We start from the raw sequence: 26,760 nt of genomic DNA, 5'->3' as shown, positions 1-26,760 counted from the left end.
GGATTTGCTTGAGAAGCATCTATGCATGCACGCCAGCGTTTTGGTCGCTTTACTAGCCGCAGCATCACATTGCAGGCTCATGTTCATCTTGTGGTCAATGATAAGCCGCGGGCTCTGATAACAGCCACTTTCATGAGTTTGGTTACAGGGCAAAAACTCCAGAGAGGAAGTGTTTTTGATCAGTGCCATCATTTCTAATCCTGAACGACACATAATTGTCCCCCTTCCAGAGGGGGCAGGAAAGGTGAGAGAAGGAGCAAAGCACATGTGCTGGCAACAAGATCAAGTGAGCCTTTTCAGGCTGCAGTGACCAGGCTGGGAAACTGAATAAATGGCACTATTTCTGTGGCAGACAGGCAGAGGGGGTAATTGAGTGAAGCAGCTTCCTGACAGGAGGATGATAGTGTCTCAGCTTAAGTCCCAACTATAAATGAGTACGTCCCAAGAGGCAGGGGGAAGAAAAGGCAGCCCTGACCAGAATAGAGAGGATGCCCAGCCTCTCCAAAGCTGCAGCCATCTGGGGGTTAAGCATTTTCAGCCTCCCCTGGAAATGGGTTTGTCCCACACAGCTGCAAGAGGCCTGTGCCTGCATGCGCACCAGAGTCTTCCTGTAGGGTATGGGCCTGCAATCGGAGTCATCCGATACGGCATGGAGCTTTCACAGCCCAAGAATAAGGAAGAATGGCACAGACTGTTCATTGCCTCCCTGCTCCCCCCCTCACACAGCAGTGCTCCCCATCTTATCCAAGAATCTATGCTCGCTCTGAACCTCCATTTCTGGCAAGTTGCTGCACTACCAAGTTACAGAACTGGCTCAATTATACATATTTTTGCTAATAAGGCAGCAAAATCAGCCTCAGGAGTTATATTCTCTACTGCTCTCTACAATATTCCATTTCACACTCATGCCTTAGCTGACAGCTGCAGCCTTATCCAGACATGATTAAGCTACTGTTCATGCTGACTGGAATCTGACCAGGGCTACAAACAAAGTCCAGGACGATGCCTGACCTGGATGGAAACCAGCTGCCTTGCAGCAGCCAGTTACATCTGTTTGCTGAATTAATGAACAGCTAGCACTCACCTTTTAAGTCCTTCCTAGTGGCTGACTTGCACACATTAAGCAGACTCAAGTAATGGCCTTTACAGCTGAAAATGGGTGAAAAGTAAACTATTAAAAGTACAGGAAACTTTTAGTGGAGGTTGACTCATACCTGGATAGGCACAGCTATGAAAGAGCTAAGGTAACTGCCAATTACTGCTCAGCTTTCTGTGGGAAACCAATAAACAGAGCAGCCCTTTTTACTTCCACCAAAGAGATTTTGGCAGCAGAACTGATAACAGCAATTGCTGCTTGCCCTGCCTTTACACTGGATTTCCCAGTGTAGACTGAAACCTAGAAATCAAGTCTAATGGCCAATTTACAATACCTCATTCATTTTTTAAAAGAAATTTGTGCATGATATTGAGCATTTGGGATGAATAACTTGCCTCCAGTGCAAGCATGCATCAGGAATTTCCAACCCTAGACCCTGTCCCCCTAGAGTGATCCTCTAGCTCCTAGGGCCAGGTAAATTCAATTTTCCCTTCATCATAAAACTGCAAACACATGTTCAGTTCAATCTGCAGCACCAGCAGGCTGGGAACTTGCAGCAAAGGATAACATTTACACCAGTGCATTAAAAAAAACTGTGGCATTCAAATAACTAAGATTAAGGGAATGGAAGAGGGTGAGGGAAAGGTCTGGCTGCATCCATTTTAATTAGCTAAACTTAAAGGTACGTGAATCAAAGCCAGCTCTGTGTGCCCCTGCATCAGTCTACAAGTGCAGAGCAGCTGGAGACGTGTTCATGTTAAAGATGTAACGAACCATCTGGAAGTCAGATACGTGAACTGCTTTGGGTACAAATCCAAATGTTTGCTAGCACGTGAATGTTCGTCCAGCTGCATTCAAGTGTAGTGTACAAAAAGGGAAGGATGTCCACTGGCCATTAACCTTTTACCACTGGCATCCAGGATGTCCTAGAGCCAAGCACTAATGCCAGGGTTATATCACAGGGGCATACAGTATTCCTGAGACAGATCCCAGATCCTGCTTGAATCAGTCTGAATTTGAGTAAAGTATCAGCTACTCAACAAGTTCGTTACATCTCCAGTATCTACACCTGAACGGGTCAGCTTATTCAAAGTCAGAAGGCTCGCTACAGCTGCCAGAAGAGCCATTTGTTCAAAAAACTCAAATCACTATTTTCTTTATAATGAAAAAAAAAGCCAAAAAAGTGGTTCTGTTACAATTATCCTTCATTCAGTTCAGTTGGAAGGGCCCCCACAGGCTGGGGGAGGTCCAGGGAGCCCCAACAGTTCCTGCAGTGTGAGATGCAGCTCTCTGTCATGTAGTCTTCACTCAGAGTAATGCATGATGGATTCCACATAGTTCCCTGGGAAGAGCCCCGTCACTCCATTCATGACACCCTCATACCAACCATCATCGTTCTTCTTAATGACATAAATGATGGCACCTTCCTGAAATGAGAGCTCATCCTCTTTGTCTTTTGTGTAATCATAGATCGCCACAACTAGGAAAAAACAGAAAGAACAGTGGGCATAAGACATGGCTCAGCTGGGAACAGAAGAAAATGCAATAAGCAGGTAAAAGGTAATACACGGTCTTGAAAGGCAAGGCACCATTACATTTCCATAACCTTCATCTACTCATCCAAGAGGTCCTGGAACACACCCCCGCCTGTAGGGGAAGTTACTTCCACCACCTCCCCCAGTGAGCAGCTGTCTCACTCCTGAGTGTTTCTTTATCTTTCTTACCCACTGGAATTTTTTAATCATTATTGAATCAACAATGGCAGCTTTTAAGCTTCACACAAGCCTACAGTCTTTTCTTGAATCTGATCTTTCAGACTCATCAAGTGAAAATTTATAAATACAACAAACAGAGAAAGTTTGGTACAGTCATGCAGTGGTGTAGACAGAGCCCCCTAAAAGCAGTTACAAGTGCTACAACTCAACTCTAATGTTCTGTTCCTGGATTGACCCGAATCCAAGATGACTTGGAATTTAAGAAGATAACCCTCCACCCCCAAATAGTTATATATTTGTTGTAATTTTCCAGGCATACAATTTAATTATTGGAAGATCATCTTAAATCTGCCCTCCTCACTGCTACAGCAGGGAAAGCAGCAGCACGGGGGCACCCACCCACTTCTTTCCCTTGTAGTCTACACTTCCAGAGTGCCTGCACCCCTCTATCTGCCCCCTTGTGGCTGCCCCCCAGTGCTGCTGTGCCCCCACCTGCTCCCTGCAGCCTCTGCCCCCTTCTTCCCCATGATCCCCACCACCTCTGCCCACCTCCCTCCCATTAGATATGGCTCCAGTTTTATTCCCTCCCAGAGCACAGAAAAGTGCAACAGCATTCTGGGGCTGAAGCTGGCTGGCTGGACAAGGAACAGCGTTTCCATGTACTCTGTGCCCCAGGGAGGAAATGGAGCCAGAACTGAAGCCATAGCCATGTCTGACAGTAAGCAGGGGAGGAAGGAGGCAGTGGCCATAGAGGGCGGGTAGAAGGTGGGGACAGGAAGCTACTGTGGCTTTGTCTATTGCCCCAGCCAGGGGCCCCTCAGCCTTGTACTGAAATCCAAGACAAGGGGCCTTTCCCTCCCCACCCCCAATGGAGAATGTAGAAAATTCCTCATCTTGGATTTGAGTGAATACAATAATTATGTGCCAACTAGCCAAGATCACAATAAAGAGAGGACCAGAGAGCAGCATACTGAAGTCTGGGGAGGAAAGGATTCTAAGCACTATCTTCAGCTGCAATAGGAAACAACTGATGGAAAGCTAGAGCCCTAGATATCCACATAACCTCACTCCTCATATACTCAAAGCCTGCGAATGCATGTGCAGAGCCTCAGTACTGACTGACAAATCACTTTGGGACCCAGTGTCATGACAGGTAACTCTAACAAGCTGACATAAATTAAGTAAAACTTAACTGAGAATTACAAGCAATCAGATGTCCCCCAACCCTCCACCCCTTTGGAGGAAAATTTAGTTTAAAATAGAAAAACCCCTTCCTGACAGATTTATTAAACTATGGAAAAGTTTTCTTAGGGAAACACTGTAAACCAAATCACTTTGGAAACTTAAAATTAGACTGGACAAACGCTTGGAAATATTAGGTAAAGAGCTCTCTTGCTTTAGCAGAAGATAGGTACAGTAATGTAATAAATGTTTTCCATCTTTAATTCCTATGACTGTGTACACCATAAAGCAAGTCAGCTATGCCAAATAGCATCAATCATTATTCTTGAACACTTGGCACTGTGGCACATAACACTAGCCTTGAAACAAATTCATGTTGGACAGGAACCCAGCTCTGGAGCTGGAGATTAACCAAAGATACTCTAACCCAAACCAAAGCAGGGAAGTTAACATAATGGACCAGTTCAGGAGCCTAATGTCCTACAGCACTGCAAAACTCCTTACTTTTCTAAAGAGATAAATGAAGATTAAGCCTTAAGGGAGTGAAGGGAGACCACAAGTCAATAAAAATGCTTAGTATGGAAACCCAGCTCCTGAGAATTTTAAAGAGAAATGCATACATGCCAACAGCATCAAAATACAGGCACAGTACCGTCTCAATACATGCACTTCTAACGTGTAAATTTACTTCATTTGTACTGAGCGCACTTCAAAGACAGACATTCCAGGTGCTACTTCATATTAGTGCACTTGTAAAGTAACTAATGAGCCAATCCATTATCTCAATGAAATTATCTTACAAAATACAGCACGCCGCGAATAACTGAAAATCAAAAATAAACAGGACTGGAATGGACTTCCAGGTCACCTAGTCCAAACCCACCCACCTCAGGCACGATCATTATTCATTAAACTATCCCAGCCAAGAGCTTAGTTGACCTGCTCTTCAAAATGTCTATGCCTGTCTCAGTAGTCTGTTCCACTGATTAACCACTTGCAGAAAGTTCTTCCTACTACCCACCCTAAATTTCCCTGGTTTCAAATTAAGACTGTTACTCCGTACAATCTCTCCTGCAGATACAGATAATTGTTAGGACTCTGCAAAGCTTTGGTCCCTGATTCGATTCGGCGGAAATTCAGCTCAATTCAGTGGCCGAATCTCCAAATCCAATACATTTTGAATGTGTTTGCCATTGCTCCTTCAGTAACATTTTACTCTTTACCAGTTATTACAAAACGATGAATCTTTTTTGATGCTTGGTAATCTTCCTATAAAATTCCAAGAAATCTTTTTTTCTCCCAAAGAAAACAATATTTCTTCATTATAGAACTTCATATACTTGAACTTCAAAAAAGCCTTTGACCTGGTCTCCCATGATGGCCTCATGGTCAAATTGGGAAAATGCTGTCTGGACTACTTCATGGTCGGATGGCTAGGTAACTGGCTCCGTGGTAGGACCCAAAGGGTACTGATTGGCACAACTGAGTCATCATGGCAGACGGCGACCAATGGCATCCCTCGGGTCAGTACTTGGACCAGTGCTCTTCAACACAATCATTAACGATTTGGACTCAGGTATCACAAGCAATCTGGCAAAGCTCACTGATGACAAGCAGCTATGGAGCAATGCTGTAACGCTTGAAGACGGCTGGCAATACAGGCTGACCTACCTGGACAGGCTCGTGAAGTGGGCAGACCTCAACCTGATTACATTTCTCTGTATGAAATGATAAGTGCTCCATCTGAGGAGAAATAACCCACAACACACTTACAGGCTCGGCAGTGCTCTGCCTGCCAGCACCACAGCTGAACGAGACCTGGGTGTCATGACCAACAACAAAATGAACATGAGTTGCCATTGCAATGTTGTAGCTGGCAGAGCTAACCGAACTCTGGCATGCATCCACTGAGGCATCTCGAGCAAGGCAAAGGATATCCTCCCACTTTACTCAGCCTTGGTGAGACCACAACTGAAGTACTGCGCCCAGTTCTGTGCAGGATGTGGAGAAGCTCAAGAGAGTCCAGAGGAGCGCCACACGCGTGATTAGAGGCCTGGAGACCAAGACGTATGAGGAGAGTCTGAGGGACTTGGGACTTCAGCCTGGAGAAGAGAAGGCTCAGGGGGGACTTGGTTGCAGCCTATAAGTATATCAGAGTCATACAGCAGGGTTTGGGGGAAGCAGCTATTCACCAAGGACTGCCAGGAGAGGACAAGAAGTAATAGGTACACGCTGACTGAAGATCACTTCAGGCTAGACAAAGAAAACCTTTACAAGCCTACTTGCCAAGGGTTTGGAACAGGCTCCCCCCAGAAGTGGTACAGTCATCCACCCTGGCGATCTCCAAAAAATGTCTTGACGCCCATCTTGGTGGGATCAGTTGAACCCAGCAGTCTTTCCTGCCCGCATACAGGGGGGCTGAACCCAATGATCTGTAAGGTCCCTTCCACCCCCTAACTATGAAACTATAACTTCCCTTGTTACATCTCTATTCTTCACATTTTTATATTGGCAACTTTCCTCATCTACTGAACACTTAATCCTTTTATGTGATCATATCACCTCAAGCTATGATCCTGTCAGACCTCATAAATTACATGGATTCAAAGCCAGTATTTCAATAAAATCTCCAGAAGGTGTAGGAAATAACATTAGTGACACTTACTCATTTGGGTTGATTTTCTTTTTTTTCCCCCATTGATGACCTTTAAGTTTTCAGATAATTATACTTACATTTGAAAAGAAATCTTAAGTTGTCTGTAAAACCTACTCCAGTATTGTTCTCAAGGTGGCATTTGGGGAATGGGTAGCTAAGAGCAGATTCTGTTTATATACGACACGGGGGATTATTCCCCCTCTGAATATCTATTGCAGTTAATTTGATTCACATTGTTAAGAAGTTTTTTTTACCACCATTGGCCCTGTAAAATTAACACTTGCATAAAGTGAGATGAACCAGTGTGGTGATGTGGACAATGAAGTGACCTCAGGAAAGGATTAAAATGAAAATTTTGACTGCCTGTCATGGTTAAATGTTAATATCCCACAAAATAAGCGCACCCTAGCTAAATTTTTCCAGCATCTTAAACTGTACGCAGTATTCACCTGCTATTCAAAGCTGTGGTCTAGCAGCAGAATACCCAGTGCCCCATCGGAAGAGCACCTACTGAGGCTGGAGCACAAAGCCCGGCTCCGCCCCCCCCACCAAATTTGGGAACCGTTGGTCTATAGCATGGAAGTCTTCATTAACTTTAACACCCGTCTGCTAATGAAGTCATTTTAACCGCTTCTCTTCTCTCCCGGCTGCAACAATCTGTAGCCAGATTTCTCTAGGTGGCTTCTATCCCTCAATCAAATTATCCATCCTCATTATCATGTCCAGCCATCACCTCAACATCTGCTTATGCTCTACTGGTACCCTAATGAACTACTCCTTAACCATTTGTCATATATTATAAAAAGATCAATTTCTCTTATTGAGTTTATTTAATCAAGTTTACTGGGTTTTTTAAAGCAGTCCCCTTAGCCACTTAGCACCAGGAGTCAGGATCCAAATTAGTTTTTATCAGGAACTCACACGAAACCCCAGGGACTGGCATTTTGTGTTTTATTTGTTAATTTGAACTCCTTATTCACCTTCTCTTTAGACTGCCAGCATGCTTTCCCCACCGCACCCAGTCATTCTGTGAACCCAAACCATGGTGTAAGCATTTGTCCCTTCCCAGCTTAGCACACTTAGGTTTGCTGCTTTTGCAGTGTCCCAGTTCAGTCTCACAGAAAATAGCAATGAAAAAGCAGATCAAAGCTTCATGCTGCCCCACGAGAGAGATTTTTGTTTCAAATTTCTAGCCATTTCCTCAGGCCATATACATTATCCAGATGAATACAATTTTCCCCAGAAAGCAGCTAATCTTGCTATGGCTTGGTGGTTTCAAGATTTCTTTTTAAATCACCACTGGAGATAAAGGCAAGAGTTACAGCCTTGTTTACACAGTTGCTTTATTGTTCATGAGTTTAGAAACCAGATATAGCATATAAACGTTCTAACAAAAACATTTCAATATAATCATCTCCCATAAATTAATCCAACACAGTTGACAGAAAACTGCAGGGAGCAAGGTGCCTGCACAAGGAGCTTCACTGCCTAAAAATCAAGAGGCATGTACAGGCAATGCAAGGAAGGGCTTGTCGCTAAGGAAGTTTACAAAGGAACAGCATGAATGTGTATGGAGAAAACAATGCAGAAAAGCAGAGGCAAAAAAAAATAATTCTAACTGCCAAAAGATGTTAAACACAACCAAAAGGGGTTCTACAACCATGTGAAATCCAAGGACAGACCAGGAAAACTGGGTCCACTGGCTCAACAAGCAAATGAGCTATTAAGAGAACATGCACAGCTGGAATTTGCTTGAAGCTTGCTCCAATCTTCACCAAATTTTAATAAACTACATATAAAAAAAAAGCTTCTGATAATTCAACTAAGATTATCTGGCAGAAAAATACCTGGGTAATAATTTAGAGCTGGAAAAAATCATCACAGCCCCAAAAAAGTGAATTTCACATCTGAAAAGGTTTATAGGACTACTACAGCCTGAGATTCCTGTATACTCAGGTCTGTGGCCCTGAGATTTCTTTACCCAGTCCCTTCAACCCCCTTGGATTAATTCTACCAGGACTCCCCAGTTTAAATTTTCTAACAGTTTGTTAAAAGTCCTGTGTGTGGACACTGGGTAAAGAAGTCTCTGGGCCATGGGCTATAGTATTTGCCAACCCATGGATTACAGGCAAGGTCCCAGAGGCTGGGAGAAGAGCTAGTAGCATTGCACCTACCTTTACAAAGGGAAAAAAGAAGGACAGTTAAAGACTGGTGAGCTTGACTTTAATATCAGGAAGTTACTGGAACAAATTATAAAACTTTCCATTTGTAAATATCTGGAGGATAAGGGGATGATCATCAACAGCCAACACAGACTTGTAAGGAACAAATAATACCAACTTGATTCCTTTATTAGACAATGTAATTAGTTTGGTGGATGATGGGATGTGAAGAATGTGATGGATAATACACCTGGACTTTAAGACCTTTGACATACTCTCAACATGACATTTTAGCTTTCATAGACATCAGGGCTGGAAGGGACCTCGGGAGATCATCGAGTCCAGCCCCCTTAGAGAAGTTAGAAAAATTTTTGGAAAGTTAGAGAAACATGGGCTGGATGGGACTACTGGATAAGACTACATTAGGTGGATACATACTTGGCTGAACACCTGCAAACAAGTGGATTGATGTTAGGTTAGCAGATCATTTTGACTGGGGTTCGTCAGGGATCTAGTTTAGATCCAGTGATGTTTATAATATTTTTATTTAATTGATAATTATTAACTGATATGTACTTGATGTTCAGTCCATTTAATTACTTGATGTTTTACTGATTTTTCTTTATAATCAAGGTACATATTTTCAGTGGTTTGCTCCTTGTTCATTTCTTCTTTTCTTTTTCATACTGATGATAGCTTTAGTCATATTGAAGTTGTTACTTTAGTTAGCTGGTCTAATAAAAACAGCCTGAATCCATGATGAATTTACACCACTGAAATATTTCTCAAATCTCTTTCCAAGCCTTCGTTTACTAACAAAGCTAAGCTGTTGAACATTGTTGAAAAAACCACTGCAACTCCAAGCTTACTTGTAAGAAAAGCAATATTCAGGGACCAACAAAAACAGTTTGAGGAGATATCCCAACTACTTTTGATCAAATTAAACCCCACCTCTGCTCTGGCATGTCAGAAGTCCTCCAAGTACTGCTTATTGGCAGCAGCAGGCAGCTCCTGGCTGCTGTCACTGTGAAAAAAGGAGGCCTCTCTAGGGTTTCTGCAAAAGCTATCTGTGGTGGGAGGAAGAAAGAATTCCTTTGACAAGGGAAACAGAATAAAAACAAATTGTTCTCCTTTTGCTGTAGTCTGCAGCCGAATGTGCATACAGCCGAAATTGCTACAGAAGAGTAATGGTTTTGTTGGAGTCATTCTGCAAGCTGACAAATAATCCTCTTGCTGCCGTGTCCCGTTTACCCATTTGATTTCTTTACCCTTTGTTTGTCTGGCCTAGATGGCTCCTTTCAGCCTATTTAAGGATGCTAGTTACCACCTAGGAATTAATCCTGCTCCAAAATATTTAATTACTTAGTTCCCCAATACCTTAAAAATAATGGCTAAAATGGCATGCTAGGAAGCCACGTTTGGAGCAGCTTAGGCTTCCACATCAAATTTATTCTATCATAAGTAAAAGGAGTTTTTCTCCTAACTGATGACACTGCAAATTCACTCCAGGATTTAAAAGTCAAGCTGGTTTTATTTGGGTTTACCTATCACAAAGAAATGTTTACTGAACAAAACTGTTTACCCAGTTAAACCTCAGCAGCCCCTTGAAAACTGTGGGTTGCAGAGCTGTAACTGAGGTTGACTATTGACTCTGCATTTGGAATAGAATTAATTCATTCTTCTGAAGACCCAAGAGACTCCAGATCTCTTGCACTAAAGAACCAGTAGAACCAATAAGACTAGAAAGAGAAGTTGTGTTTCTTCACCTAAAAATTAAGCAGACAGAATGGTGATTTTCTCCACTTTAGTTTCAAGTAGCCCCATTAGCTCTGGGGCTTATGTCCTGATCCAATTAAGTCAGACTTTTGCAAAATCCTGTATCAGCAGACACAGACCTATGAGAGCACGCAACACTGTGGAGTCTCCTTTATCCTTCAGTGGATTAAAGATTCTCTGAAGTTTTGCTCAGAGTCAGAGGACACGGCTACTGACGATTCAACAATATTATTTCGTGGAAGAATACCTTGATGATAATTTAAAGCTGGGAAATATCATGACAGCCCCAAAAAGTGAATCTCGCATCTGGAAAGGTTTAGAGGAAATCCTTGGGATTTACTGTTCCCGTCAAATACATTAACAAATGTGAAAGCTTCACCCAGCAGAAAAGCACTGTAGCACTAACAATGCTGGAAAGGACAAAATCTGAGTGAATGTTGAGCACCCTCCATTGCTGCCCGGAGAATGAAACAGAAAGCAAATGTTTAAAAAGCAGCAATCAACCTGATCAGAAAGTGAACACACTTATTGAAGTGGCCTGTACTTTTCCTGACCTGAAGGAAAACGTTCCATCCACTCGCACAGAAACCAGTACAGTGGAGGTTTCTAACCATTAAAGAAACTGATCCACATCAGACCCCCTCAGTTACCAGCTGTCTCACTACTGACACTCTACTGCAGGGGCTGATAACTTCTTTACACTGTGGGCCACTGACCAAAACAGGTCAGTCAGGCTAGGGCATAGCTGCCCCTGCCACCTTTTTCCCCCCCCAGCCGCTACACAGGGAAAGTTCCTGCTGCTGCTACTTTTCCCTGAGGTGGCAAGAGGAGAGCATCTGCAGCCAGCTCTTTTCTCTCATGGCAGCTGCAGGTTCAGCAGCAGTCACTTTTCCCTGCTACCACACAAGCTGCAGACACTCTTCGCGTGCTCTGGTGGGGAAAAATGGTGACTGCAGGCCACTTTCCCTGTGAAGCCACTGGGAAAAGCAGCAGCTGCAATGTGTGGATTCATACCTGACGTGTGCTTTCCATTAAAATATTCTTACTGCCATTTTTTGAGAAGTTCTCGTGCCTCCACTGGTTGTAGAATGTCTTTAAAACATGGGAAGAACAAAGACCTGGGGATGGGGAGGCACTTTTTAAATTTTGTCCCACAGATTTCCATTTAAGTCAAGCAGAGAGAAAAATGTTGGGAAAACTACGCTCATCTCATGAGCTAGCCTTTGAGAGAAGGCCAAAATAACTGATCATGGATGTTTTAATCTGAGGCCAAGCCCCCAGTGCCATCACAGGAGCAGCACACACTGTAGCAGGAACAGACAGCAGATGTCCTTCAAACAGCATAGGGACACAGAGCCACTCTTTCACAATTAGCAGGACCCAGGATAGTTCATTTTCTTGTTGTTCTAACTGCTCAAATCTGTCCTTATCACTGGAGGCCTGAGCAGCCAAGGCCAAAAAGTCCAACGATCCAAACAAAAAGGGGGCAGGAAAATCAGAGTAGCATAACAATGCACTCTGAATATCTTCTGTTGCATTAAGTAATGTGCAAAAAGCTTGTCCTACATGGATTAAGTGATATTAATACTACTACAGTCACAGCTATTTCCATAGCCTCATTCCCAACTGCCACCTTCCATTGTTCCCATGTTTACTCCTTTGCCCCTATTAAAAATGGAAGCAAAGTATTCATCTCAATTTGGTATCATGCCAATATTACCTTTAATACTCATCCTATCCTCACCACCTAAATGTAACTATTTCTTTTCATTGTTCTTTTTTATTTTGCTGAAAAACCTTTTCTTATTGTAGTTCATTTCCTCTGTAAGGTTTAACACAACATGCCTTTTGATAGTTCTTACTTTCTCCCCTATACTTCCTGACCCCTAAGACTTTCTGTGCTGATCAGTTCTTTTTCTCCTTTCCTTGAAGGCTCTTTGCTTGCTTCAGATGTCTTCCTTTTGTTTTCCCCTTGCCCCTGGGACAGCATTTCCAGATAAGTTTTTCACCTTATAGAAATTCCAAACTTCCTCCACATTCAAATCTCTAAGTCTTCATTCTAGCAGGTATTCTTCAATACCTGTGTTCAGTCAGACTTATATTCCACGTTGGCCTTGTTATCCTTATGCCTGTGGTTTCATGTCCTGTTCTGCTAGTTCTATTTTCACTTTATCCTCTAGCCTCCTTGCATTAGGGCACAAACGTTTCGAGTCTCACTAATTGTATACAATTTCCTAGATGATTTGACAACTGTATCACCTATCCAAGTAATGTTCTCATCAGTATTAGTTTCTCTCTCCTCTCTGTCAGTCCTTTTACCTAGGAATATTCCTTTTTCATAATAAAAATACTGGAGAGGTCAACTGCCCAGCAAGAAAAAAATCACTGAGCATGATTCTCACTCTTTACACAATGCTCAGGAAGTAAGGTCTTCATGTAATAGTAGAGAAAGAATACAACATTTCTGATCATTCTGACCAAGCAACAGATTACTGAAAGGCTCTCATTTACACAACTACACAAATTCTGAAGTTTTGCATAATATAAAACACCACCTAAAGTACCCTTAAACCTACCCTTTTCTAAGTAGGTCCTTGGTGCCCAAGGAGGATCTTCTTCGGCATAGGGATCACTGTACTCCACCACAGCTGCCTCCTCCTCTTCATAATCTTCTGGAGGTGGCGGGGGAGGTGGAGATTCATCAAAGACTGGCTCGTCTACAGGTGGAGGAGGAGGAGGGGTATCTGAAACTAAAAATAAGCAACAAGATCAGCATGGCAATTCTCCGGAGGCATGCAAGCAGGTTAAAACAGAAATCCCTCTCTCAAAGGATCCCCAGGTAGTTGCACTGAAATCTATAACTAAAATTCAGAGACATGCTAAAATAGACAGACTAGGGAAGAAGAAAGATCATATTCTCCCGACACAATAAGTTTACTCTCTCCTTCCTGGTATACCTGAAATTGCTAAAAACAGAGACAGTAGGAAAGTCAAAATTCTGGCTACATACACCTGGATTTTTTATTTTTTTTTGCACATACAAAGCAGAAGCCTCACACAATAGCCAATCAGAACAAAGGAAGATGCAAACTTACTATTTTCTTGGACTCTGGCCACAAATCCCATTAGTGGTAACTGTGGAGTTACCTGTAGGATGGAGGGGGGAGGAGGAGCAAGAGATGCTGCAGCACAGAGTAAGAAAAGAAAAAAGTATTGTATTAGAAAAAAACAGCAAACAAAAAAGCAGACATCATTGTTCAGACCCTACAGTAGCCTGCCAAAGGAGATGCGACTAAAAATGACAACAAAAGTAGTATAGGCTTCAAAGGGTCTTTTAACAATAACTCCAAAAATGTAACTGGAACTGGCTACCATAATATCTCACTCAGCTCTCATGAAACCTTTACCCCTTAGTTTTTTTTCTACAGTGGTAGAAAAAAAGTCTATGTACTTGTTGGCTCTAACCTTCCAGCAAGCTCTTTTAATGTATAGCTTTATATGACCTTGCTACGGTAATCGTTCAAAAAACCAGCATATTAAGGTACGAGATATGTGCAGAAAAATGACAGGATGATTCTCTTGCTACTCTTAGCATAAAATATATACGTGTATTTCCAAGCATAAAAGAAAAGTATACATTTTCAATGCCAGTAGAGTTTACTTATCATTCTGGACAATATTTAGATTTCAGGCAACATGCATGTGGTATAACAAATTATACTTCCCATCTACCCAACTGCAAATTCACATATTTGAGAATTTGCTTGCATCATTTTTGACAGACAACTAAGATGTTTACACTTCACGTCTCAATGCAAGATTAGCCCCGGCTCCATCTACCCCTAACTGCAGTATCAGCAGTGATTTTAGTGTATATATATATCTTAAGACTAGTTGTGGCACATACCCAGGCTTCTTTTTGTATATTTTTGTTTTCAAATGTTTAAATTTGACAGTAAACATGGACAGAATGTGCAATGTTTGGGCAGTTATTATTCAAATTAAGTCTGTGGTAGTATTGCTTTGTAATCATTTCCCTGGGGAAAAAAGCTTTGCATACCATTTATTCTTTCTGAACATGCTTTTTCAAGTGATTAGGGAAAATTATTAAGGCTGAGATTTTCAAATGCGGCTAAAGAAGTTTGCTGTCCAACTCCATATGAATTCAAAACTTTATGCTATGTTTCAGGTCCACTTCTAAGGCTGTGCACAAATCCATCCATTCTGCAGACTCATGTCTAGAACCGGGGTTCTCAGCCGGTGGGACGCATCCTACCCAGGTCGCAATGGCAAAACTGGAAGTGCCACAGCAGGACTTACAGCTTTGCTTTTGCGCACTTCGAGTGGCCACCGGGGGTCCCCCTCCCCCCTCCTTTGACTAGCCTCTGGGGGGCCCCTCCCGCTCATCGATCAGTGAAATCAGGATTTTTTGACCTTGCGTGGGTGGGATATAAGGGGCAAAAGGCTGAGAACCGCTGGTCTAGAAAACAGTAAGTTAAGTCTAAAACAGTAGTTCTCAACTTTTTTTAGGCTTGAGGCACCCCTCAAAAATGCCAGCTTTTAGTTTTCATTAATTTTTACTACAGAAAATAGAGCAATAATTCTGTGGCAAAAACACAGAAAAAATCACAACAGTTCAGAAAGTTTTAGACTCCTATTTGAAATCTCCAGGTTTATACTGTAAATCATGCTTGCAGACCTAACAGTGCTAACATTGTGTTGCACTCCACAGCACCCCTAAAAGGATCCCAAGGGATCCCAACCCGCCCATCTCCCTCCCTCAGTATGGGATCCTCAATTCTTACTCCCACCCTCACCCGTGCCAGACTTACCTGCAGGAGCTGCTCTGCAGGCTGCCTCGCAGCCATGCGCATGTGCGCATGCACACACATACATGGAGCCCCCTGCCTGACTACCGCCCTCTCGCTCCCCCCAGCCCCTTGCAAGCTGGAACTCTGCAAGGGGAAACCCACCATTTCCTACTTTTTCTCCTTAAAATGAGAACATCCATGTTTTACTGTGGTGAACGAAAAGCCCGGATCCCTGGTTACATCAATAACTAAAATTCTCCAAAATGGTACGACTGCTGCTGGGAAACCAATGTGATAGAAGGTATTTGCTAGGTTCAGAAAGTTTCCATCAGCCAAAAAGATCTTAGGATTAGGGCAAGGGTGGCACAAATATTAGTCAAGTTAGGAAACCTCTCTGCTTTCTAATCCAGGCAAGCTGGGATGATAAGAAACCTAAATGAGGCTGGATGCAAAGGAACATCAGCACAAGCCTTGAGCTGCCTGTGTAGCACCCAGACTGCCTGCATGCAGAGGCTTCATGCTCCCAGGAAGGATTCCAGCATCAAAGTTTGGAATGGAGTAGCAAGGAAAGCTATAGGCACGGGACAACCAAACAGCACAGGACTTGTCATCGGTGCCGAGAAAGAGGGTTGGCACCAAAACCTGATTTTTTTTTTTTTTTCCAGCACTGGCAAATGTCACCAGGTCTATGACAGAGCCTCACTCTTCAGCAAAGGCTGATGCCAAACTGTTTCATACAAATCTCCCTTGGTACTTAAGAGCCAATGGAGGGAGATGACAAGTTGCCAGTGAGTCTTCTCCCCACCATTCAGGGAGGAAAAGGACTATGGTGCTATCAATACCACCATATTGATGGTGAATATGTTTTTCCTGTTCTTTCTGAATTACATTATCCAGGCACTAATGCTTTTTTGGACTCCCAACACTGCAGCAGATAACTCTGTGCTGACACATACTTCCACTTTCAGTACAGCCATCAGTGCTGTTCTGCCAACACTAAAGCCAATGTTTTTCTAGAAGATTCTGCTACTGCGCTGAACCCACCAGCAACGATCCATACAGGCAATTCTCAAAGAAGAATCTACAGTTTGCAGATCCTTAAAGTTTTTAGCACAATTATTCTGCAGAACCCCTTTTTAGGCACATTTATATAAGTTCAAATGACACACACACACACGCACGCACGCAGAAAGATCTCCTAATCACTCTGGGTGAAAGCCTATATTCCAAATGGAAAGGTTATGCTTAAAACATATAAGCTCCGTGGAAAAAAAACAGCATGAATATCCAATACAAAACACCCACACACCCCTGAAAAGAAAGTAGCACCTGCTTCAGTGCCAAAAATCCTGCATAAGCAAGGTGGGATTAACCTATTTTGATACCGCCATTTCTTCTCCACAAACCCCTAGGGCCCTTCCTTCCGCACAAGCTTCTACAAGCTCCCTCTCTTCAACAGATCCAGCCAGGAACTATGGTCCTCTCTCCTGCCAAAGCTCCTCTTTGGTCATATGCCACCCTCAACATTATTAACTTAATGTATTCAACTTTGGAGTTCCTCCTTCCTGGGGTCCAGTTCCAAAGACCATGCTTTATTCCATCTGAATGCAACTAAAATTCCACATTTTGCCCAGGACATTGATATAAAAGCAACCTCTTGCTTGCAGCTCTTTATTTACATGCCAAATGTCCCTACCATGGAAGTCATTCTATTCATGCCTTAGAGGTCAAGTGAATAATCGCTTTAATCACTACTTTCTTCTTGGGTAAACAGCCTGAATTATAGTTACATAACTTATTCAAAGAATATCTGGCATCTTTTATGATCATCCGTTGGGCAACACAACAAAGAGCCATCCTCTTATTAAAAACAGAAATACAGAGCAACACTATTCTGGTTATGCTGAAAATCCTCTTTACCTCAAAGGCAATCTGTAAGGCATCTTATTTTAGTTCAATCTATTTCCTACATAGCTACTCTTCCCCTCTGCCTCTACCCTCCACATTCGTCAATACTGCATATAATGTACATTACAGACATCACCTAGTATGGAGTTTACTTATGCATTCTCACCCCCACCCATCAGTTCCTTCTCCTAGACAAAAAATAATGTCTCTTTGGAGGCTAGCTAGCAGCTAAAGATGAAATACGTTTGTGTCTGATCGAACCCCCTAGATCAGACGCTAGAACTGTTTAATTCCAAGCTCAGTTTTACGATTAAAACCAATACAAAAACAATCCAGCACTTGCATGTAAACATTCTAAGTATCAGTAAGAATATTTGCAAACCAATAACTTTTAAACATTCCTACAGTATCTTTCTGCACCTTCTGCCCAAAAGAAATCTTCCTTTCTCCACTGTTGTTGCGTGAACTAGATTCCTCTCTGATCAAAACATGTATAGCAGGAGGCGTGATTACGGGATCGTACATTAGATCCCCCCTCATTTGGGGGGCTCCAAGTCATGGGGATGTCCCACAGTCCCCTAGGGTGGGGAACCATGGCTGCTGTGATCCCACATGCCAAAGGTTTCACACACCCCTGAGGCTGGGGGGGTTGCAGCAGCCACAACCCCCCAGCTGCCAGGACCAAGAGGCCCCGTCAGTTGCAGGACTCCCAGCCTTGGCTGGGCATGGTGCACCCCTGTGGCCTGCAGCCTCGTCAGTTGACAGGAGCTCTCAGCTGCAAGGAAGGTCATGCTACAAGAGCAAATTAAAGCTCAACAGCAACCAGCTATTAAGTTAGTGCACATTTTTTAGATCTAATTTTACAGCTGGTTGAAAATTTTTGTGGTGTAATAACTACTTTGCACATGGAGCTCGTTAATTGCATGATACCTATAACATGTAGAAGGGGCCACAGACACAAAACACACAACTCATTGGCCTCAAAAACATAATGACTCAGTCTACATAAAGAGAGATCATCAATTAGAACAGTGGTGCTCACTTTTTTGGCCCTGTGGGCCAAATGAATAGTAGGGGACCCATCTGCAAGCTAGACTGGGTCCTGGCACTGCCCCCTCCTGGCCCCACATACCTGGATTGGATCCTGGAGGAACTGGCACTCCCCTTGTGCTGGGCTTAGGTTGGTGCCACATCCTCCCAGCCCCAACCAGAATTGGGCTCCCAGGCCCAGTGCCACCCCCTCCCATTCCTCTGTGCATCAGAATTGGGCCCTGGGGCCTGGCGCCACTGCTGCCCAGCCCTACATGGCAGGATCAAGCACCATGTGCAGGGCCTGGGGTGTTCTCTGTGTCCAGAGATTTGGCAGCAAGGAAGTGGTGCCACCACCCTCCTAACACCACATTTCTGAACTCATGGAGAGCCCTGTGGGCTATATGACAGTGCCATGGGTCACAACAGGCCCATAGGCCAGAGGTTGAGCTCCCCTGAATCAGACTAACATCATATATGAAAACTGACCTAATGGGGGTTGGAACCCTGCTACATCTAGCCTTCCATGGCAAAGCCTGCCTCCCAGGAGGACCAACAGTCAGGAGGGAGAAATATATGCAAGGCTTTAGGCTGCAGGAATGGAAAACTAGAATTCTAGTGCCTCATAAAAGACAAAACATTAATCCTACTCCAGGACTGATATAGGATGGGTGAGTCAGGTAAAGACACAAGGCATAGGTCTGCAACTTATAGCCCATGGGCCAGATCTGGCCCAAAAGAACTTGATCTAGTGTGCAAAGGTCCGTTCCATTCCATGTTTTATTAACAGTGTACTGATCCATAGTTGCCACCCCACATATTAGATCCGTTCTACCCAAAAGTAGCTCTAGGATTTTGTAAAGGGGAGTGTAGCATACCACTTCTCAGATCATGGTAGGGAGAGGGCAGAAGGAGGCACAGTTGGAGCCCCTCCATCCCAGAGGGGCCAGACAGGGAGCAGGTCAAGGAAGAGGGTGCCTGCCCACCACTGCCGTTGTTTCCAATTGAGCTCAGAACTTTATGCAACTGCTCTCCACAGCTGGAGCAAAGCAGGAGTGGTTCTGGGGCTTCTCCAACAGCATAAAGTGTTGTAGAATCAGTACAGCATCAGCCTTCAGAGTCTTGAAGTCTGAGCCAATACTCTGGTGTTTTGAAATGAATATACTACAGTAACTTTCTAACCTGGGTTCTGGTTATAAAAAGGTCCTCCATTCATCTGGTTCTGAAGGCTCGTCTGTGAAGTGATGGAAGGAGGACGCCTATATGGCAAGGAGCCGCCTATTGTTGGGGGGGTGTGCCGAGATGCAGGTCTGTTCATGCTGTAGAACTGAACAGGGTGACCTGGTTGGAAAGAAAGAATGGGGTTAGGCAAGAGAAAAAGAAGGAAGTCTGGCTTTCTTACACCTGCACCCAGTACTCGCTCCAAGGATTGAGACATTGTTTGGAAAATGTATGCCCAAATCTGAATTGGACAAATACTATTGAATTGCCAGACTGGCTGAACACTGAACGCCTCAAAACTGATGCAACAAACAGCTCCAGCTCACTTGCCAGAATCAGTACAACCAACAAAAGCAAATACAAGAAAAAGGAAAGGAAAACTAAGTTTTAAAACAATAGTTTCCAGTTACTGATGTTGTATAATGTTTCACAAAATAAACAAACAAAACAAACCCCTAAAACCTACACAGTCAGTGAAGATCTATTTCATACTGAAATAAAGTCTCACTCACATTTCAAATAAAGATGCTGTGTTCTGAAGTCAACCAAATTATTCACAAGGTATCCATTAATCTAACTGAAGATAATATCTAAAAACTACAAAGATGATTAAAGATCCAGCCTTGGCACATTAGCTGCATCTCAGCCCCTGCTTTTAGGAAATATGTACTGGATTATTTCTGGAGAATGGAAAGAAATAAAGGTCTTGCAAAAGGTGGAAACCTAATCTTTTTGCTTTAAAAAAAAACCCCATCAATTGAATCAACTCCTTAAAAGCTGCTTCTTCATTCAAACCAATTCTAACACTGCAACACAAAATTTCTATATCAGACTAACTGATTCTGATACCTAGTAAGCAGTATATGCTTACCCTGAACTACAGCATACAAATCACTGTTGGAAGGGTAGTGGTTTTTGTGGGTGATATCTTCTGTTGAACCAATCACATGGTTGGGATAGACTTAGACAAGCTTTCAAATGCAGTGACCTGAAGAATATGCTGCCTTCAGAAGCTTCTCTAAGTCTATTCCAAACATGCAGCTGTTCCAATAAAGGACATCATCCATGAAAATTCTTGCTTCTCACATTTTGGAATATTACTAATTGAAGTTGAATGCCATTGTTGGTTCACGAATGGTATCAGGTGAGACAAGACAGTTAATTTTCATCTGCGTTTACCATATAATTAAGGTTCTGAAGAATAATATTGGTAGTTAACAAAAACTGGCTATTTCTTCTGTTTGCAAGTTTTTATCCCCATAACACTATACATGGATTTCTTGGTTATAGAAAGTTCAGGAGAGAATGAGTGGAATTATTTGTGATTGGAGAAAGATGCCTCCAGGAGAACAGTTGGAATCAATCAAGACACCACAGTGTCTGATAACAGTCAGGACTGGTTTGGTCAAAATGCTATAAAACAGGGGACATGAAGAAAACTAACATTGTAGACTGCCAGTATGCAAGAGTAAATGCCCCCAGTATCCAAGATTAAATGCCCAAGAGTTACAAGGTACATTAAACTGTAGACCAGTGACTGACATACTGGATGTTTCCTTTGCTTACATAATGTTCAAGTAACAGACTTCTTATATTTATAAAAAATAGAATACATTTTGTTTCACAAATTATGCAAATTTTCTCCCTTATGTCTTTTCTACAGAGCTTTTGTGGTGGGTCTCCCCATCTCAGAAAGGTGGAGGCAGCAGCAGTCAGTGGGTTTTTGTTTTTTCCAAGCTGGATAATACAACATTGGTGAACAATGTAACTAGTATCCTCATATATTCCATTTGAGGGGAACTGAGCGAGTACTTGGCTGATATTTTTATTTTGAACTACGATTTCAATAATGATCAGGTAAATAGAATTTCTTTTACAGAACTTTACAGGGATTTATAGTTATTCACTTCCATTCAATTCTGGTTATTTTTGCCATAAAACACGAAAGCAGCAGGGCTTAAGACTTAGTGTTGTTATTATTATTTACATACACGTGCGCACATATACATCCCACCCCCAAAATCTGAAGGTCAGTTCAACTGCTGACTGGTCAATCCTTTTGCTGAAAGTACAGGTACTTCAGACATTAGGATGATTTGTTGGCACTTAGATATGTCACAGCTTAAAGGCTTCCAGGACCATGACAAGAATTCTATTACAGATTAGGATATAGTAATAAAAACCGAACTTAACCCTTTCACCAAACACTAAAAGAACATTTTCTGGTCCTTTATGTAATTCCTAAATAAGCATATCATAGACCAATGTTATTAAACATCAAAAATAACATGTGGCCCTCTGAAATCACTACAGTCAATGACTGCAAACAACAGGTATATAGTATTTGAGGTACTGAAAGCAAATCTTTATACCCCAATGCAGCATCCAATTAAAAAAAATACCATGTGTTGCAACTCAACAAGTCAGAAAATGAAAAATGCAGGGTGCCTTTTTAAACATTAAGAAAGCTAGCAGGAGTTCATTCTGTATAAAAAACACCTATTGAACAAGTTCTTGGATTGAAATCCACTCACCAATTTGTGTATTAAAGTTTCTATTTCAATAGGTATAATTATGACTTAACAACTAACGGAAAGCAGAATTTCTGGCCCATGACAAAGTCGCATACAACCCAAGTCATTAGATACACCATTTTCATTCCAACATTGGAAGAGGAACAAAAAAGAAGCCTAAAAGAATTGTTGCTTTCTTCCTACACAGATGTTCCTCTGGGAGCTCGCATTATTCCAACTTCCACAAAATATGTTATAATACCATACAATCGACTGTGAAGATACTTTGAAAAGCTTCAGATTGTGATCACACCTTGGCTCATCTGCCCATACAATGGAGGGGGGACTCACCTGCAGAAGGAGTGGAAGATACAGCAGGGGGAGTTGGAGAGGTGAAGCCATCAGCAAGGGGCTGGGCTCCTGCAGCAGCAGCAGCATCTGGGGCAGCAGAGGAGGGGGCAGTAGCAGGAGGGGCAGGGGCAGGTGCAGAGGTAGCAGGAAGGGGAGAAGTGCCAGCTGAGCCAGCAGGGGCTATGTGAAGAGAGGAGGAAGAGGTGAAGTTAATAAGGAGATCAGGTTAGCAAGGATTAGAAAAGCTTCCCAACCATTCAGCGTTAGCTATTCAGCCAATGTGTAACGTATTAGAAAGTGCAAGGGAATGAGAGAAAAATGAAGTCTTTGTTAAAGAAAGGACCATTCCTACATATGCTGCCAATAAGGGTACTTGGGTTAAGGAAGCTTACTGCTGGATTTTAAGACCATAGATAACTATTTATTGGACTCCTTACTGCAAGTCATTTTTCATAGATGGTGGCCTCACTATACTGCAACCTGCAACACAGCACTTCACCTTTTGAACAAAATCAAGTTTCCCAGCAGAGGGGAAACAAAGATTCATATGGCAAATTTGGCACAAAAAATTAAGATTTTTTCAGAACACAATTTAGCCAAGTACATTTTTTTCTATTCATTTCATGGAGGGGACTACAGAAGGCATTACAGATAATGCTCACCAGACAACATGAGTGGAAGAGGGAGCATACATACAAGCTTTCCATGAAAATCGGCTATTTTTCATGAGTATACTGAAGGCTTGTATCTGTGTCAATTTTTTAAACAAACTTTTAAATGTCTCCCATGGACAGACTGAAGGTGAGACAACATTATAAAGGACTTCTTTTATTATAAAGGACTGCATAAAGTACTACTTTTTTTTTTTCCTGGAACAGTTACCATGACCTAATCCAGTGAAATTAGCAGCCTAGGCAAAAGGTTTTGATGAACCACTGACATGAAATAAATAGGAAGTCATGTACTAGGCACAGGATCCACCATATATTTCCACACAGGCAAATTAGCGCTGAAAAGTTTTTAGAATGTATATGGTCCTGAAAACTGATACCGAAAATTCTCCTCATGTTTGCAAGATACTTAGTGTCAATCAATGGTAAGTAAACTCCAACTTTAGGACAAGAAAGGAAGGAGAGGAATTTGGGATTTCTGTTTACCTGGATAGACACTGGGAGGAGAAGGAGTAGGAACAGCAATAGGAACACCCACACTTCCACTTCCACTGTTCTCTCGACTGCTGCTTCGACTACTCGGGTGGCTCCCGCCACTGCTCCCGCTGCTGCTAAGGAAACCAAAATAACCAAAATATTAATACACCATTCCAGAGGGGGAAAACATGAACTCCCTACTGGAGAACCTTGCTAATTCACACTAGTGACTGGGAAAACAAAGGACTAAAGAAGCGGTTTAACAAAAACCTGTCCCCCCTGCACATCACTTGATTTTGATGAAAAAAGATAATTTTTCCTTTGGTATTAGTAAATTTACACAAGTATATCACACTTTGGGAGCCAGATATAAGAGAACGATGTCACTACTATGATAGTAAATTTCTGCTGAGCGAAGAGAATCCTCACATTCCATACAGATTATAACTGAACGCAGACTAGCAAGACTCCACTCTATGTGCTCTTACCTTAAGTATTATTTGAGGTGTCTTACTCTAATAAAACTTCCAGAATTCAACAAAGTCCATTTTTGTGTTTAGACAGCTACAGCATAAAGCTTATTTTAACTAACATGTCACAAGAACTTTAGCCCTCAGGCAGCATTTTACTTCTCTGGCAATTCAAAAGAGTGATCAAATCCTCTAGCAGTCAGTGCCAAAACCACATATTCTATTGTATACAATGACTTTGGTCCATTTCTGGGTTCAATACATCTATCTTCAGACATACATAGCTGTTATTACAGCTTTTACAGAACTCTTTAGCATTTTTCGCCATAAAGTCTCAAAGCTTATTTTTAGGCAAGAAAATGTAACATACAGTGACCCACAAGCAAATGTACCAATTTGTATTTCTCCAATGGACAGGCTTCATTATATATCTACCAAGATGACTGAAAAAATTTAATGGTGTTATGTTACAAGACTGCCCACTAAGACTTCATTTTTTCAACTAATACATTTTAATAGTACATTAAAAAACTATGATAAAATTAAAATCATGTGGCAGCAAATGAACAAAGAACGTTGCGATGCAATTTTCCTGATTTAACAGCATCCGCTCGCCAGTATGTAAGGGTTTCCCAGTCACCAGCGTGAATCTGCAAGGTTCTCTCGTAGGGTACCAATTTGGTTTTGCTTAGTTTTTAGTACTGGTACATCTTGTACAGATTACCATATAATGCTAACCACATTTTGTGCAGGAGTAGACTGAATACCTGTATGTGCGATTCCTCTGATTCACAGAAGCTGTTCTAACAGGGCTCTGTTGCGAGGGAGCCATATTACGTGTTGGGCTAGGTACATAGTCATTTGGTACCACTGGAGGACGCACTGGCTCCAGTGTGCGATAGGGAGAATGACGCCTACACAAGAAAAAGCATATGTACGGAAGCAAATTCAGACACAATGCAACACACCCAAAGCTCTTTTACTAAAGTCAGTTATATAGAACAAAAAAAATAAGGGACTGAAGAAGTTGGCATGGGAAGGCTGGGGTTTTTATTTTTTACATGCCTGCAATATCCAATTTGAAAGATGAGAGACCTGAGGATGGTGTCACAAGCCATTACACACTAACTACACTTGATGTAGTAATCAGAAGGACTGTTGTTGCTCAGGACAATTCTTAAAAGATTCCATCATCTAAAACAGTGGTGCTCAACCTTTTAGCTATGTGGGCCAGACAAGTGGTGCAGAGGTGGCCACATACTGGATCCAGCCTCAACGTGACCCTGTGCACCAGCCCTACCACGGACCAATGATCTAGCATGCAGGGCTACATTATCCAGCCAGCAGAACTCCACATGGATCTAGAAAGTTGGCAGTAGAGAAGTGGTAATTAACACTACCACTGCCATAACTCCCCTGCTGCTGCCAAATTTCTGGAACCATGGGGAAACATGAGGGTGAGATGACATGGCTCCACAAGCAGGAGCTGTCCCTTGGACCAAAGGATAAGCACCCTTGATTCTAAAGGAAAATGCAGGTATCAACTTCATAGGTTTCACTGGAAAGCAAGCATTAGTGTTCATAGCACATACAGCAGTACAGTATGTCAATTCCGATATTCCATTAGGTATTCCAAATAAATAGTACAATCCATCAGAACAGCACACAGCTAAGCCTTCACAGGACAGTTAACAAAGAGCTAAAATGAAGAAAAACATTCGTGAACAGACTTTCTAGTGACTTTCACTGTCTACTTTTATTAACAAGTCACCTTAGATTTAATTTAAGGCATCATCAGTATAAAAGAAACTGGTTCAAACTTCTCTTTGCTTCAAGTTTCATTTTTGACCAGTGAGGAAAGAATAAGTGTCCACTTAGAAATTTCTCTTGCCCTCCTACTCTCCACTAAAATACAGTGTACAGTAAAACACACTCACCCAATAGTACCTTTTCCTGACATTGGTGGGCTGGGTGGTTTCTGGGTAGGAGGCGTAGTACGGGGCAGCCCACCCATCTTCATATTCTGTGTACTAACCTGTATAAAAGAATAAGAAAATGGCCTTTACTAAGTTCAACACTTAGACAAGAGAGAAAGATTCCTTTAAGAACTAATTCTTAGAGGAAGGGGAAGGTTGAAACAGGAAAAAAAAAAAGAAAAAGAATTGAGTGGCCATGCACTTCATATGCAATTTCTACTCTGCTAGAAGTCAACAGTTGCACTCAAAGGACTCTTCATTGTATAGGGTTTTCACAGGTTTGTAGAGAGACTGCATTTGCCTTTAGGCCATCAAACAAACATTAAATCACTGGTGGTACTGATATTGTAGCTGATCCAATTAAGATACCCAATTATCAGAGCAACAGAGTTTCTCTCTCCCTCTCTCATACAGACAACAGGAGCTATTTCTGATTACACTACTGAATACTTTCAGTGATTTTTTTAAAAAGCAGAAAAGTATGGTGTATGTAATAAGCTACAACGTAGTAAGTAAAAGAACTAGTAAATACTTAATTATTTTTATGCTCAAAGGGTGATGCATTTCTAGCTATTCTAATACAAAATTATTTTCAAAGATAAATCTATATTTTTTTAATGTTTCATATTAATATTTCAAACCAAGTCTGAAAACCTTAAGTCACATATGCACGCTAATTTCAGTGAATTTGGCAAAATAATTCTGTAGTGTATGAAAGAAGCAAAAGAAATCATGTGATCTTTCTG

The 26,760-nt window shown here is 42.1% G+C and overlaps 1 protein-coding gene across 7 annotated transcripts in view; it reads right to left on the bottom strand.

Annotated features, from left to right (window-relative positions):
- Positions 1-304: 304 nt before the first annotated feature.
- Positions 305-26,760, bottom strand: part of ABI2 (abl interactor 2) — a 101,462-nt gene continuing 75,006 nt past the window's right edge. For 2 of the 7 annotated variants that reach the window (XM_019553668.1, XM_019553667.1), the window contains 8 exons: positions 25,976-26,073; positions 24,806-24,952; positions 23,578-23,702; positions 22,421-22,600; positions 19,518-19,676; positions 13,683-13,769; positions 13,164-13,337; positions 305-2,576 (listed from right to left, as the gene is read on the bottom strand). In XM_019553668.1, coding sequence (XP_019409213.1) covers positions 2,401-2,576; positions 13,164-13,337; positions 13,683-13,769; positions 19,518-19,676; positions 22,421-22,600; positions 23,578-23,702; positions 24,806-24,952; positions 25,976-26,073 — 1,146 coding nt within the window. In that variant the 3' untranslated portion in view covers positions 305-2,400. The remainder of the gene's footprint in view (positions 2,577-13,163; positions 13,338-13,682; positions 13,770-19,517; positions 19,677-22,420; positions 22,601-23,577; positions 23,703-24,805; positions 24,953-25,975; positions 26,074-26,760) is intronic. The other 5 variants (XM_019553662.1, XM_019553664.1, XM_019553665.1 and 2 more) reach the window with 3 other exon arrangements.

Source organism: Crocodylus porosus, unplaced genomic scaffold (assembly GCF_001723895.1).
Source record: "Crocodylus porosus isolate Cpor-Errol unplaced genomic scaffold, CroPor_comp1, whole genome shotgun sequence".
In the NCBI taxonomy this organism is placed as follows: Eukaryota; Metazoa; Chordata; order Crocodylia; family Crocodylidae; genus Crocodylus; species Crocodylus porosus.
This window is presented reverse-complemented; position numbering and strand designations above follow the sequence as displayed.